Source organism: Anastrepha ludens, chromosome 2 (genome assembly GCF_028408465.1).
Source record: "Anastrepha ludens isolate Willacy chromosome 2, idAnaLude1.1, whole genome shotgun sequence".
NCBI classification, from domain to species: Eukaryota; Metazoa; Arthropoda; class Insecta; order Diptera; family Tephritidae; genus Anastrepha; species Anastrepha ludens.
Window position 1 is genome coordinate 43,210,789 of NC_071498.1, and position 15,658 is coordinate 43,226,446.

At 34.4% G+C, this 15,658-nt stretch overlaps 1 protein-coding gene across 3 annotated transcripts in view; it reads right to left on the reverse strand.

Moving 5' to 3' along the window:
• LOC128869765 (uridine-cytidine kinase) overlaps window positions 1-15,658 on the reverse strand; it is a 33,146-nt gene that overhangs the window by 1,004 nt on the left and 16,484 nt on the right. Inside the window, exon 7 of one of the 3 annotated variants that reach the window (XR_008455363.1) lies at window positions 10,261-10,761. Coding sequence is in view for 2 of the 3 variants with exons in the window: in XM_054112377.1 (XP_053968352.1) it covers window positions 10,600-10,761 (162 nt within the window). In the remaining variant the exon portion in view is untranslated. The remainder of the gene's footprint in view (window positions 1-10,260; window positions 10,762-15,658) is intronic. The other 2 variants (XM_054112380.1, XM_054112377.1) reach the window with 2 other exon arrangements.

The window sequence follows — 15,658 nt, forward strand, 5'->3', positions numbered from 1 at the left end:
GATTTTGTGCCAAATAATCGTCATTTGCGGGAAGTGTTGATTTTCCTCTTTCATTCGAAAAAAAAAACGGCGGCTGAAGCGCATCAAGAGCTACAAAAAGTTTATGGAAATGCTGCTTTAAGTGAAACAACGTGCAGAGATTGGTTCCGTCGCTGCAAAGACGGTGATTTTAATGTTGACAACCGTCCGCGTGAAGGAAGGCTAAAAACTTCGAAGACGCTGAATTGGAGGCATTGCTCAATGAGGATCCGTGTCAAACGTAAGAAGAGCTTGCTTCAGTGTTAGAAGTTACCCGCCAATCCATTTCCAAGCGATTGCATGCTTTGGGAATGATTCAGAAGCAGGAGACTTGGGTTCCTTATGAGTTAAAACCAAAGGATATTGAACGTCGTTTTTTCACCTGTGAACAACTGCTCCAGCGGCTAAAAAGGAAGGATTTTCTTCATCGCATCCTGACGGGTGATGAAAGATGGATTCATTACAGAAATCCAAAGAAAAGAAAGTCATAGGGACTGCTCTGTCATGCTTCTACGTCGTCGCCTCGGCCGAATATTCACGCTGCGAAGGTTATGCTATGTATTTGGAGGGACCAAGTTGGAGTGATTTATTATGAAATGTTAAAACCAAGCGAAACCATCACTGGGGATTGGTATCGACTTCAATTGATGCGATTGAGCCGAACACTGCGTAAGAAGCGGTCGCAATACGCGGAGAGGCATGAAAAAGTGATTCTACAGTATGACAACGCTTGGCCTTACGTTGCCAAACCCGTTAAAACCTACCTGGAAACACTGAAATTGGAAATCCTACACCACCCGCGATATTCTCCAGATATTGCGCTGTCCGATTATCACCTGTTCCAATCGATAGTCTAGCTGACCAACAGTTCCATTCATATGAAGACATCAAAAAATGGCTTGATCCGTGGATAGCCTCAAAAGATGAACAGTTGTACCGCGACGGTATACGAGATCTACCAGAAAGATGGAAAAAAGTAGTAGCCAGCGATGGGCAATACTTTCAATGTTTCACTTGTAACCATTTTTTGAGAATAAAGTTGTATTTTCATCAAACAAAAAAAAAAAAAAAAAAAAAAACAGCGAGAACTTACTTGCGCACCTAATAGTTTATAGAACAAAAACAAAACCATATAAGTTAGGGTTCTTAACTTTGAATTTGAAACAATTCAAACAATTTTGTTAAAAATTTAAACTTTTCAATTAGAATTAAAAAATTTTTAGAAACGCTTTAAGTATGGAATTTCGGCAATAATTAAGTGGTTACTTAAAGTGGCACCAAATTTGCGGAGATTTTTGATGTTTTTTTTCTGACTACAATTTTTTGTCGATTTTTTTTATGTGGGAAAAATGCCCAAAACCACCGGCAAAAAAAACTAAACCTTTATTATGCGAAAATTCAATGGGCTATGGAACTGCGTACTAGCACTCTTTGTAAACATTTTTATGAAAATTTACAAATTTTTTTTGATGAAAATTTGTGGAATTTGTTTTAAGTCTTTTACAAAGTTCGAAACCCTAAGATATATGGTTTTTGTTGTAGTGATAACCAGATTTTTATAAAAAATTAAATAAAATCTATACATATATAAGAAGTCAAAACTTTGCAATATCTTACGCTGCTTTTATTGTGAACACAGGTGTAAGTTCAAGTTTCTGGCCCGCCAGGTTTTTGAGAAAAGTAGCAGTAAAAACGTCCAAGACCACGTTTTTATGGGATTTATCCACCACTTTTCTCATAACCTTAGCGTGCCGGGCGCTTTTGTACCCAAAAAGTAGTGCTTAACACACAAAAATTAGGCAACCAGTTTCATAAAACAAATAACAAAAAAACGAAAAAAACGAATATAATGAAAAAATGAATTTAGATCAAATCCCAATCCCAAAAATCACCTGTTTCCAAAGCACATTAGTTGTGCCTCTTAAATATTTCACGCCTCAGTTTCAAACACAAAGGTTAAATATGAATTTTAGTATTAAGTTTTTTAAGAACTGTTTTCTGTTTAAACAAATTTACGTGCAGTGTATTACTTCTATAACATTTCGAATTTAATTTCAGAAAATTGTACGGGCTTGAATGCATTAACTGAGTTAATGTGAATCAAAACAATACAAATTAAATGAAAAAGTTTTGTAAAACTAACTTAAAATCTTAGATCTTTAATAATTTAACAGACGTAAGTCTACACTTTGAGATCTCAAAATATAAATCGCTTTTGACTTCGACAGATTCGATGCTTTTTTTTAATTTTGCACTAAGCTCTAAAACGATTCGCGAAGTGGCGCCAACTATTTATATATCTTTATATCTTCACTAGGAATCTGGCTCTCGATAGCTTCTTGACTCGGGTTGGATTTTTAAAATTAGTAAATGTACCTATATTTAATAATAATTGAAATATTAAGGAAAAATTGTAAATTAAGAAAAAAAAGTGTACTAAGTTAATGTTTTTTTTGAACAATATATCATCTAATAATTAGATATAAAAAAAAAACACAAATTATAAAATTAAGAAAACCATGAAGTGTACTAAAATATGTCTCATAAAAATTTAGAAGACACAAAAATTTTATAAAAATTAGGAAATTTAAAAATGTACTAAATTTACACATTAAAAAAAACATCTTATCCAGATCAAAAAATTTTTAAAATTAAGAAAGTTATAAGTGCCCTAAATTATAATTTTTGTATTACAGTAGTTTAGATATAAAAAAAAAACTAAAAAAATTTAAAACAAATATAAAGTGTACTAAATAAATTTTTTTTTTGGAACTATGTCATATAAAAATCTCGAAATCAAGAAAGTTGAATAAAAAATAAACGACTGAAAAATGTACTAAATTAGCACATTTTTGAAAAAATTCCGCCGATTAATTTAGATATATACAAAAAAAAATTAAATATATACATTCGGCACCACTAAATTATCACGGTCTGGTATATACAGGGTCTGGCACTCGAAGTGTAACCAATTAAAAATAAATTTAGTTTGGAAAATTACTTTTATTCAATTCAAAGTAAAAAATGTGTGCCCGTGCATCAGCTGCGCGAGTGGTCTGAAGTTGGTTACACTTGGAGTGCCGGACCCTGTATGTCACGTAAAAGTTTGGAAATCACAAAAATTTGAGAATTGAAAAACGTACTAAATTGTATTATTTTTCGTTAAATATATCGCCTAATAAATTTTAAAATTTTTTGTTAAACGTATTGTGTGCTAAAAAGCATAACGTGTACTAAATTTGCAATCTATCATTGTACATGACGTCTAATAATTTACATATTAATTAAATTAAAGTGTACTAAATTAAAATATTTTTTGTAAATATGTCACTTAAAAATTTAGATATCAAGAAAATTTAATAAAAATTAGAAAACATAAAAATTTGCTGAGTTGGCATATTTTTGGAAAAAACGGCGCCTAATTCAGATATTAAATAAGACTTATAAAATGAAGAAAGTTATAAGTGTACTAAATTATTATTTTTGTTATATATTGTAATTTATAATTTAATAATTTAGATTTTAATAAAAATTTCAAGTTTTTTTTAAATACATCACCATCATAATTCGAATAATAAAATTATAAAAAATATTTAGGGTACTAAACTAATATCTTTTGGGCAATATATCACTTAAAAATTAAAAAACCCACGAAATTTAATAAAAATTGGTATATTTTTAAATGTACTAAATAGGCACGTTTTTGCAATAAATTTTGGCCTAATAATTTAGATATTGAAACAAAATTACAAAATGTAGAAAAATGCAATGTACTAAAGTGACCGTACTAAATTATCAGTTTTGGAAAATATATTACATACAAATTTAGAAATCACAAAAATTACAAAATTTATTGTACTAAATTGCATTATTTTTAGTTAAATATGTCGCCTAATAAATAAAGTATTAAGAAATTAACAACATAAAGAAAAGTAAAAAGTTTACTAAATTATTGTTTCAAATAAAAAAAAAATTATATCAAAATTTGAAAATAATAATATATAAATTGTTCTAAATCAAAATTTGTACTAAACTGTAATAATTTTTGTTGAATATTAAGAAATTAATAAAATAAAGAAAAGTATAAAGGTTAAAAATTATTATGTTTTTGAAAAACGTACCGTCGAACCATTTCGATCTAAGCAAAAAATATAATAATAAAATTAAAAAAAAAAATAGTACACTAACTAGTTTAAATTGGTTTAGTAAATGTGTCACTAAATCAAGGAAATTTTATAAAAATTAATAATATATAATAGGACTATGAATAAGTTCGTGCGGTTTTTTTTTTCGAAATTTGAAACTTTATTGACGTAAAATGGTTACAAATTTAATATTCAAAATATTGTCCATCGCTTACTACTACTTTTTCCCATCTTTCTGGCAATTCACGGATTCCCTTTGTGAAAAATTCGGTCGGTTTTGCCGCAATCCACGAATCGATCCATTTTTTGACTTCATCGTAATTACGGAAGTGCTGGTCAGCCAGGCCATGTTGCATCGATCGGAAGAGATAGTAATCGGATGGCGCAAGGTCTGGACTATACGGCGGGTGGGGTAGGACATCCCATTTGAGCGTTTCTAAGTATGTTTTGACCACTTGTGCAACATGTGGCCGAGCATTGTCATGTTGCAAAATAACTTTGTCGTGTCTATCGGCGTATTGCGGCCGTTTTTCTCGCAGTGCTCGGCTCAAACGCATCAATTGTCGTCGGTAGACATCCCCCGTAATCGTTTCATTCGGTTTCAGTAGCTCATAATACACAACACCCAGCTGGTCCCACCAGATACACAGCATAACCTTCAGGCCATGAATATTCTGCGCCGACGTCGATGTTGAAGCATGGCCAGGGTATCCATACGTTGCCCGACGTTTTGGATTGTCGTAATGGACCCACTTTTCATCGCCAGTCACAATTCGATGCAAAAAACCCTTTCTTTTGTGCCGTTGAAGCAGTTGTTCGCATGCCATAAAACGGCGTTCAACGTCTCTTGGCTTCAATTCATACGGCACCCAATGGCCTACCTTTCGGATCATTCCCATGGCTTTTAAACGTTTGGAAATGGTTGATTGATCAACTCCCAAAGTTTTTGCAACCTCTTCTTGCGTTTGAGCCGGATCTTGATCGAGCAATTCCTCCAATTCGGTATCCATGAACTTTGGCGGCGCACCCTCGCGTTCTTCGTCTTCCAAGCCAAAATCACCACTTTTAAAGCGTGCAAACCACTTCTGGCACGTTCGCTCAGATAGAGCATGCTCACCATAAACTTCCACCAAGATACGATGACTTTCGGCTGCTTTTTTCTTCATATTAAAATAATGAAGAAGAATTCCCCGCAAAAACACTTTATTTGGCACGAAATTCGACATTTTCAAGTGTGGTAAAAATATTGTTGTTTACGCTTCAAATAAAAAACTTATACTGACGTTTGTGCCTTACGACAGTAGCTCTCCAATGAATGTTTGGAAATGTGGATCGATGGAATAATAATCAAGTTACGCCATCTGTTGTAAAACCGCACGAACTTATAAATATACCTATTAATATAATGTAATTGGCGCGTATTTGTAAAATTTATAATTTATAAAAATTAGGAAACCTAAAAATGTACTAAATGGGCACGCTTTTTAAAATAATGTATAATAATTTAAATTTACGGCAGCCGAATGGGTTGGTGCGTGACTACCATTCGGAAGACGTAGGTTCAAAACACCGTGAAGCACCAAAACGAAGAAAAAGTTGTTTCTAATAGCGTTCGCTCATCGGCAAGCAATGGCAAACCTCCGAGCGTATTTCTGCCAAGAAAAAGCTCTTCATAAAAAATATCTGCCATTCGGAGTCGGCTTGAAACTGTAGGTCCCTCCACTTGTGGAACAACATCAAGACGCACACCACAAATAGGAGGAAGAGCTCGGCCAATCACCCAAAAAGGGTGTACGCGCCAATTATATATATATAAGTTGCGTTTCATAATCATAAGACACCCCTAATTCTTCAAAGTATTGTATGATATTTTAATTTATAGATTTCAGAGGAAAATACAAATGTTGCACATCGATTAAAGTAACAAAAGTTATCTGTTTCATTACACAATTTGGAACTTTTTTAATACACACAAAATTTGTTTAGGTGATTCAGAAAGTATAACACACTTTTTAATTAAGTGATCGTTTAACAAAAATATATTTTTTTCAAATTTATTTTCTATCGTCTAGAATATTTTAGTATTCTATGGAAGCACAGTTTGCTTTAGCGACACAAAATAACCCTTTTTTCATCGATTCTGCTAACTTTTTAAGTAAATTTACATCTAGGGAAGCCTATTCTGCCTTAATTGCCGCTTTAAGCTCGTTGGTGCTGTCAAATTGGGCATAAACTCTTCTGCCTAATATACCCCAAATGTTTTCTATTGGGTTTAGATCTGGAGAACACGCCGGCCAGTCCGTAATTTCTATGGAACAATCGGTAAAATACTGCCTTGTTTCCCTGCTTCCCGAATAAAAGGTAAAAGACTATTTTCCAAAACGTTTTTGTAGTTCCCACTATTCATTCGCGATGATGTAAATTGTAGAGTTGCTCAAGAGTTGTTTTCGATGTAAATGCACCCCAAACTATAACAGAACCTCCACCAAAGTTGCGCTTGGAAAATAAAAAGGGGCTCTTGAACAAATCTATCCAATAATTTAAAAAAACCATTGGGTCTATCAAGGCTCCATTTTTTTCACCCGAAAATATAACCTTTTTAAAAAATAATATGAAATTGGGCAACATTAAAAATATTCCAAATATCTTACTGGGTACCAGTTGGTGTCTAGGTGTTTTTCAGCAAATTGCAAATTGCCGTAGCAAAAGATGGGCTCCGGCCAAGTTGGCGCAAGACTTAGTCGAGTTAATAGAAGCTTTTCTTATGATTGCTCGCTGTTATCGACTTGATAGTAGTAATTTGCTTCAAAATGTTGCAATTCTCAGGACTCCGTAAAAAATTCCGCATAATAAATACAACGACAAGCCTTGTAGGCGAAAATTTGTCCATGCTCCTCTTGTGATAATTTTATAGATGCTTTCCATTTCAATTCAACCGGGCTATTCGGGACATGTTCTTCGATTTCGATGTAACTCAAATATGCTAAATAAAAAATTTTCAACTACTTTTTTGCAATTGTTTCTACATAAAGTCGCTCGTGTAAGTAATGACGATCATTTTGGACCCAGAATCATTAAAATCGGTTCATTTTTGACTAAGTTATGGGCATTTAAAAAAAAAATTTCTTATATAATTAAAAAAAATCGATTTTGAGCCGAAAAACAAAATTGCCGATAGCTCTTAAAAAAAATTTTTTTCGGGCGAACAAAAAAAATGCGTGTCTCATTATTTTGACCAGAGAACAACATATTTGAGTTATATCGAAATCGAAGAACATGACCCGGTTGAATTGAAATGGAAAGCATAAATATTGAACTCCTCGGCATTTTGGGTTAAATTGAATAAAATTATAATTAAAGTCACCCAAAACAACAATCAGCACCTTCTATCTCTTCAGAAGCTTGTTTTCGACTAGTGTCTTATCATTATGAAACGCCGAAAAGACTAGCAAAAGTGCAGCTTCTTGAAAAAAGATAACGGTTCTACAAACTAGAGTGAGTTTTTGCACCAGAAACAATTGAAAGTCTTAAGTCTATAATTGTTAAAAAGACGACAAATAAAAGCTACTCCGGAAAGTAAAAGTGAGCTTATCGTAGTGCAAAAAGTGTATACCAAAGGTGTCTTATGATTATGAAACGCACCTTATATATAATACAAAATTTAGAAAAGTCTATTGCCTACTAAATTAACCAGTTTTAGGTAACTATGTCGTGTTTTGAAATGAAAAAAATTTAATGAAACTAAATAAGAAGAGTAAAAACAGTACCAAATTTTCATTTTTTTTTGTTCATGCGCACTTAATGTCCCTGAAAAAATTTAGATATTTAACGTGCACTAATTTTTTTTATTTTTAGTAAATCTGTGGTCCATCTATCATAATTGAAATCTCCCCGTCCTATCGAATATCGATTAACGAGAAACAAATACAGGGTGGCGCACGAATCGTGCTACAAAAACAAAACGTAATAACTTTTTTTCTGTGTGAGTAATCGGCTTTTTTTTTTTTATTTTGCAGATTAGTATTTAGATTTACAAAAAATGGAGGCTTGGGATACCGAAAAGAGGATTTGGATAGTGCAGCGGTACCATGCTTTGCAGTCCATCATTTCTGTCCAAAGGGAATTTAGGCGGGAGTTTGGCGGCACTCCCCCGAGCAGATGGACCATTATGAGGCTGGTGAACATGTTTGCTGAATCTGGAAGCATCGCACGCAGACCGTACCATCGAGATCCCCATGTTGGGGTCGAAGCCACAATCGCGGCTGTAGCATCGTCAATTCAGGCAAATCCAAGAGTTTCGACTCGTAACTTGTCGGCGCAAATTGGAGTTAGCAGACGGTCATTGCAGCGGATAGTTCATGATGACTTAAACTTGTTTCCGTACAAAGTTCAAATCACAAGCAAATTAAACCCTCTGGATTTGCCTATTCGCCTGGAATTTTGGCAAAAAATTATTGAAATGGCCGAAGAAGACAACAACTTCATAAATTGCTTGTTTATGTCTGATGAGGCCCATTTTGATCTAAACGGCAATGTAAACAAGCAAAATTGCCGTATATGGAGTCAATCAAATCCGCAAATACTCCATGGAACTGCACCCAGAACGAGTCACAGTGTGGTGCGCAGTTTCATCAAGGTGCATTGTCGGGTCATACTTCTTCGAAGAAAACGGTGTAACAGCGACTGTAAATGGGGACCGTTATTTAAACATGTTGAAGGAGTTTTTTTATCCAGAACTGCGGCGAAGACGTATCCCTTTTAACAGCATTTGGTTCCAGCAAGATGGAGCAACTGCACATATAGCCAGACCGGTTATGGAGGAGCTCCAACGAAAATTTAGAAATAAATTGATATCCAGAAATTCCACTTTCCGCTGGCCCCCAAGGTCACCTGACCTCACTGCACCAGATTTTTTTTTTATGGGGTTATCTCAAACAAGAGGTGTATAAAGCAAAACCAAGTAATATAATTTGACTGAATTGAAGCAGTCCATCACAACAATAATTGAGGCGATCCCGACTTCAACCCTTCAGTGCGCAATGAACAATTTTCTCATCAGGTGTCGCATATGCGTGAATGAGCATGGAGGTCATTTACGTTCTATTATTTTCAAAACTAATATAATTAGTTACATAAAATAAAATTGAATTATCTATACAATAAAAAAACAAAAAGTTAAATACATTGATTAGAAAAAAAGTTATTACGTTTTGTTTTTGTAGCACGATTCGTGCGCCACCCTGTACTTGATTATAGTTGCAAAACGCAAGACACACCGTTAGGCTATGCTGTTATGGCTTGTGACCACAGTTACAGGGTTGTTAATATTTGACGGACCTATCTGGCAACCCTGTATCTTTTGACAGAGACGTCAGATCGCTTAATGACATACCGCGTTGGAAGCATCAGTCCAAGCAGATTTTTACAATGGAACAGTACACGCCACGCGAGCGCTCCCAAGTTGTTGAAATTTACATTCAACAAAAGAAGTCAATTGTGAAAACTCAACGTGCGTTTAAAAAATTAAATAATGTGAAAAGTGTGGCTTCTAAGAACACCATTAAACGTTTCTACGAAAGGTTTTCGACTGGTGAGCGATCGGATGAGAATATTGCTCTTGTACGGGTCAGTGTCGCCAAGGACATCCCAAAATCGCCGTTCTCAGCAGCTGGGCATTGCTCGGACCACTTTACAACGAATTATCCGCATTGATTTGCATTTATTCCCGTATAATATTCAATTGACGCAAAGATTGTTGCCTGCGGGCAAGCCTCGTCGATTGGAATGGACCCAAAGAGTCATCGAATGGCACATGTGTCCGTCGAATATGGGCAACCCTGTATTTTTAAATTTTCTGAAATTAAAATCGAAATTGCATTTTACTCTATTAGTTTTATAAGCGGTGCATATTTTTCAAAATAACTGCATTGAGCAAAAGGGTGCATAGTTAAACGTTTCATAAACCTGTTTTTAGTACTTAAAATTATGCTGCAATAGCTCTTCTTAGATAGTTATTGTTTTAATGACTTGAATTAATTACAGCAGAACAAAAAATTTTTAGTATATTTTTGTTTTTTAACAAACTAATTCAACTAACCATAAAAGTGTTATAACATAATTTAAGTGCTTATATATTTTGTTAATACGAGTACATATGCCTTTTAGGATTTAAATAAAATTGTTATCACATTGCGTTTTTGGTAGTACGAGTACAAAGTATTGCGCTAAGCAGCTGTTTTAGTAACCAGCAGTGCACTTTGGTTAATTTAAAAAAAAAAAATTTTTAAATCTTTTTCTTTTTGCTTTTAAATATATTTTTCATTGCATCAATGCGGTCTTATATACGCCATTGCATGATTGCCTTTGGTGTATTTGTTGTTAGTAGCAGTTGGTTCAGGGATTACTAAGCGCACACAGCAACGTGGAGCCGTCCTACCTCCGCCGCCACTGGCAGCAGTAGTACCTCTAAATCCGATGCCATTGGTATTGCCATGCTCGTGATCGGCATTCGTGCAGTAGGCGATGTTCGTCGACGAGCCGTAACGCGAACGATTGTTGAGGAAATCGCGTATATGCTGGACGATCAGATCAATGGCAACTAGAAAAAGAAAAATTGAATCGCTATTTTAAAACAAATTGGATAAATAATGATTGAAGGGTATCTATATTAAGTAAGTATTTATTATTATTATTATTTGGTTAGTAAAAATAAGCAAAAGAACTATTAAATAAATTTGAAAACTGATAACTTACCTGTTAATTTTTTTAGAGCGAGCTTCGTAAACAATTTGGGAATCTGTTATTGATGAAAACTATGCGATCAACGAATTGTGATTAAATACAATTTTGATTGCTTATATTTGTTTGTACAAATGTATGTATGTATGTATAGCCTATGTGTTACTTAAAATGATTGCTCAACATTTTTATATTCCTGAAGTATACGCATTTATAAATATATTATTGTATATTAGGCCTCTTCTATTCGCCATTTCCTCGCTCGCTATCTCTATGCTCGATTAATTTGACGAAAAGTTTGCATGTAACAGCAACAACAAAGTTATCCAGTAAGATTCGCCGCTAGCGAGTATGGCTATAGCTCATTAGGCTGCACTGCCCTACCAGCACATGTAATTTAAGGGAACCAGGTGGTATACGAGTAGAAATTTTAATAAATCAATTATTTGTTTTTTTGATATTTCGAAAGTATAGCATCTTAAGAATACACTGTGAAATTTTCGTGCGGAAATTCTCAATAGTATAGCTTCTACGGTCCCTTAACCAGGTAGAGAGCGGTCCGTGCGCTCTTGTAGCTCAAACTTTAAACTCATTTATCTCGAAACGACTTTTTTCGGCACGGCAGGGATGAAAACAAAAAAACTATTCAACCTAATCACTTGAAATTTGGGTATGTTGTTCACAACATGTATCGCTATCGTCGGAACTAGAATCATAATTTTATTTAAATAATTTCTTATTTTTAAACTAAAAAATTCGTGAAAAAACCCCGATTTTACGAACTTTTTTTTCAAAAGTGCGCCATATTGTCAATTTTTAATTTTTTCGATTTGTTCTAGTTCCGACCATAACTACACTCTTTCTGATTAAGAATCTTCTTGAATTTTGTGTTTCAGATGAGTAGAAGTCTCGAAATCCTCTACGCCGTCCGGTTTCGATTTTTCGAGAGGGTCAGCTTCAGCGGCATTTTTATAATAATAAATATTGTTTCAAAAAAAAAAAAATGTTTTTGTATGCTCAATAAACGTACTAATAAGCCCGAAAAGTTGAAACAGCGTTTTTTAAATTTTCAATGGCAAAAAAAAATCGTGAAAATAGGTGAAATTTTCGTGCTCTATACCACCGGGTACCCTTAAGAAGCTCTCTTCCCGCGTTGCCGACATACAGTGGCTCACAGCTATTTCATGCAGGCGAACTACTAAAACTTCGAAAGCTGTATTTTGAAAGGTAAAACTTTTTTTGAAAAAATTTAAATATGAAATAATTTATACGCAATTGCATTTTAAAAAAGGTACTTCATATATTTTTTAAAGCTTTAAATAAAAAATATAAATAAAAAAACAAAAACACAGAACAGTTCAAAATTTTATGCCACAGCTTTTTTCATGCAGTATTCATTTTTTCTTAAATTTAAGTTAAACTAATGGTGTAGTAATGATTCAGTACGATTTAACCTTTCTAGCATTGACTCCACTAGCTTTTTCGTTACTTCCGGTCCGATTTGGTTCCACTCCTCCAAAATTACGGTTTTTATCTAATCTCTGTTGCTTATGTGATGTTTCCGTTCTTTTGTTTCCAGTAATGACCATAAATTCTCCTTGACGTGCATGTCAGGTGATTGAGCCGGTGGTTGCACTAAATGTGGACAGTTTCATTTGAGCCATGTCTGCACGATTGCCGCCTTATGTTTAGGATCGTTGTTCTGGTAGGAAGGGAAATCTTGAGGTATTCCAAGTTGCGCAGCACTTTGGATTAGATTATCTTTTAGAATATTGAGGTACATTGTTTTGTCCATAATACCCTAGACAAACACTTAATTTCCTCCTACTGACATACATGCCATACCATTACACTGCCAGCACCATGTTTCACAGTCGGTTTAATGTTGCTTTTGTGGAACTTTGTAAGGCATTCCATTCCGCCAGACGTAAGACATTCCATCTGAGCCGAATGGGTTGAATTTGGGCTCGTCAGAAAATATTACCGTTTTACAGAAATCAAAATCTTTAATTTCTAGCTCTCTGGCGCAGGCAACTCGGCTCAATTGATTTTTTTTATTTATGAATGGATTCTTTCGTGCTGTTCGACCATTAAAATCCTTTTCACGATCCTGCTGAATTTCGTTTAGCAGTTTTGGAGCCGATAGCATTGGGTTTTCTTTTATTTTTCGAACAATTAAACGCTCATCACGTTCGTCAACAATTTTATTTGGGGCACATCGGCCTTTATGTTGCACCCGATTTTCATGAATGAAGCGTTCAATGATACTTTGTACTGTAGCACTACTCAAACAATTCCGCAATTTTTCGCTGCGACCTTCCGCTTTGAAAATGCTTGATGACCAGTTCTCGATGTTCAATCGTAGTACGTCGGCTCATTTTTTATATATTTTTATACTGTCCACTTGCCGATCACAAACATACTAAAAATTGCATAGAACAATAACTGTGCGCTAGTTACATAAACTAGAAATTCAATATAGTTAAACAAGCGATTAGCCGCCGCCACAACATAAACGAGTGCTTAAATGAAATAAGTTGTGAGCAAAGATACCGCATTATGTTTGCATTTCATCCCGTAGTGTGAATATAGTCCCATATTTCCACGAATTCTGCTCTACTCATTATGTTAGCAAATCATTCAGCTAAATATTTACATAAAAAAAAATAAATAATTGGCGCGTACACTTCTGTTAGGTGTTTGGCCGAGCTCCTCCTCCTATTTGTGGTGTGCGTCTTGATGTTGTTCCACAAATGGAGGGACCTACAGTTTCAAGCCGACTCCGAACGGCAGATATTTTTATGAGGAGCTTTTTCATGGCAGAAATACACTCGGAGGTTTGCCATTGCCTGCCGAGGGGCGACCGCTATTAGAAAAATGTTTTTATTAATTTTGCTTTCACCGAGATTCGAACCAACGACCTCTCTGTGAATTCCGAATGGTAATCACGCACCAACCCATTCGGCTACGGCGGCCGTATTTGCATTTACATATTTACAATTTTTTTTAATTTGCGACAATTTTTCATTCTGCAATAATTTAAATTCATAAACAAAAACTTCATGAAAAAGGCTGTGAGCCACTGTATGTTCATTTGCTTCATCTATTCGCCATTTGCTAAGTCTTGGCGAAAAAAAAGAGTAAGCTACGCCTTTATATGCCAGGCACCATGAAAAATTTCATATGCACGTGAAACCATAGATTTTATACAGTAATTCTGCATATTCAGTTTATCACTTTATCATGAATTGAATTTTTTAAAGAACTCTAAAGTTTCAAGAGGGGAAACGTATATGGAGGTATCCACTGCGTATACTTTATTTTATAGGAGGACAGTTAAACTTTTTTTTACGTTGTTATAAAACAACACGAAGAACGAAGTTGATGAATAGTATGTATGTATTATTACATACAAGGTGGCGCAAAAGTATTCACTCTATCGGAAAATCCATGCATATATATAATAGGCGCTTACACCCTTTGTGTGGCAGAGTTCCTTCTCCTATTTGTGGCGTCTTGATGTTGTTCTTTAGTACAAATGGAGTATTCGGAAAATTCATAATTTTTGCAAATTTCGTCGTACACTAATCATATATGATGCTTGTGAACTAGACAGCTGCAGTAAACAAACACACAAACAATGGAGCGCGTAAAGATCAAAATAAAGATTCCCATCACTCACATAGTAAAAAAGTTATTTACAAACAAAATTGGGTGATTAATTTTGCACCACCTTGTAATATTTTTGCCATAATAAGCATCTGCTTATTTGGTGAAAGCAGACAGCCTACATACATATATTTTATTCCGCACAAGTCATTGAATATAACTTTTTTATTACACACTAAGAAAATTGAGCCTTTCACAATTTGTTTTTTGACTTATTTCTGACGCTTAAGTTGAATTTTGACTTATTAAGGGGCTTGTAGTAGAATTTTATGAAAAATATTTCTAAGGGACTTATAGTAGAATTTTATGACAAATATTTCTGTGGTACATTTTAACCCACTATATTCTTCTGTTATGGGTATTTTTGCCCTTTTCCGCAAAAGAGACAATAAATATCTATCTATTGGGTAGATAGAGGGTTAAAATGTTCTACAAAAATGATCACCGTTATTTTTCACATGAAACTGCAGAACACATCGTATATCTAAAATGTAAGGATGTCGTAGTTTGATGTAAACTTTCAAATCGCCCAAATACTCTATTTTCTGTTTGTGCTCTCTATCAGAGTCCACTTTTGGTTTGTAATTGAAAATAAAGCCACAATCAATTTCATAACTCACGCCTTTGTTGTTTTGTTTAAATTTTTCTTTTTCTATCGGTCTTATCTGGTCTTTTTGCTTCCCGTGAGAGGTGTGGGCTAATAGCCTAGACAGACGGTAACGTTAATCGGAATTAAGGACTTCATTTGGAATTACCTCAGAAATTAAGTGTAGCTAATGCGGATTGACAACTAGACTCAATTCTAATAATTTAAGCAGATTAGGGGATGGCAACAACGCCGAAAAATGACAGCTAATATCTATTGTGACTGAAAAGTAATGAGACTTTTCAAGAGAGAGAACAAGAAAGGCTGGGTGCAATGCTAGTTTGCATTGACACGTCCGAAATTACATTAATTTGTTTGATATTTCGGAGCAGTTTAAGAAATTGCAGTTTAATTTTTTTTTAATAAATAATTATTTCTTAGTATCAGGGCAGCTAATACCCGTATTTGCTACCTGCGGTCCATCTCTTGCTGACAAAACGAT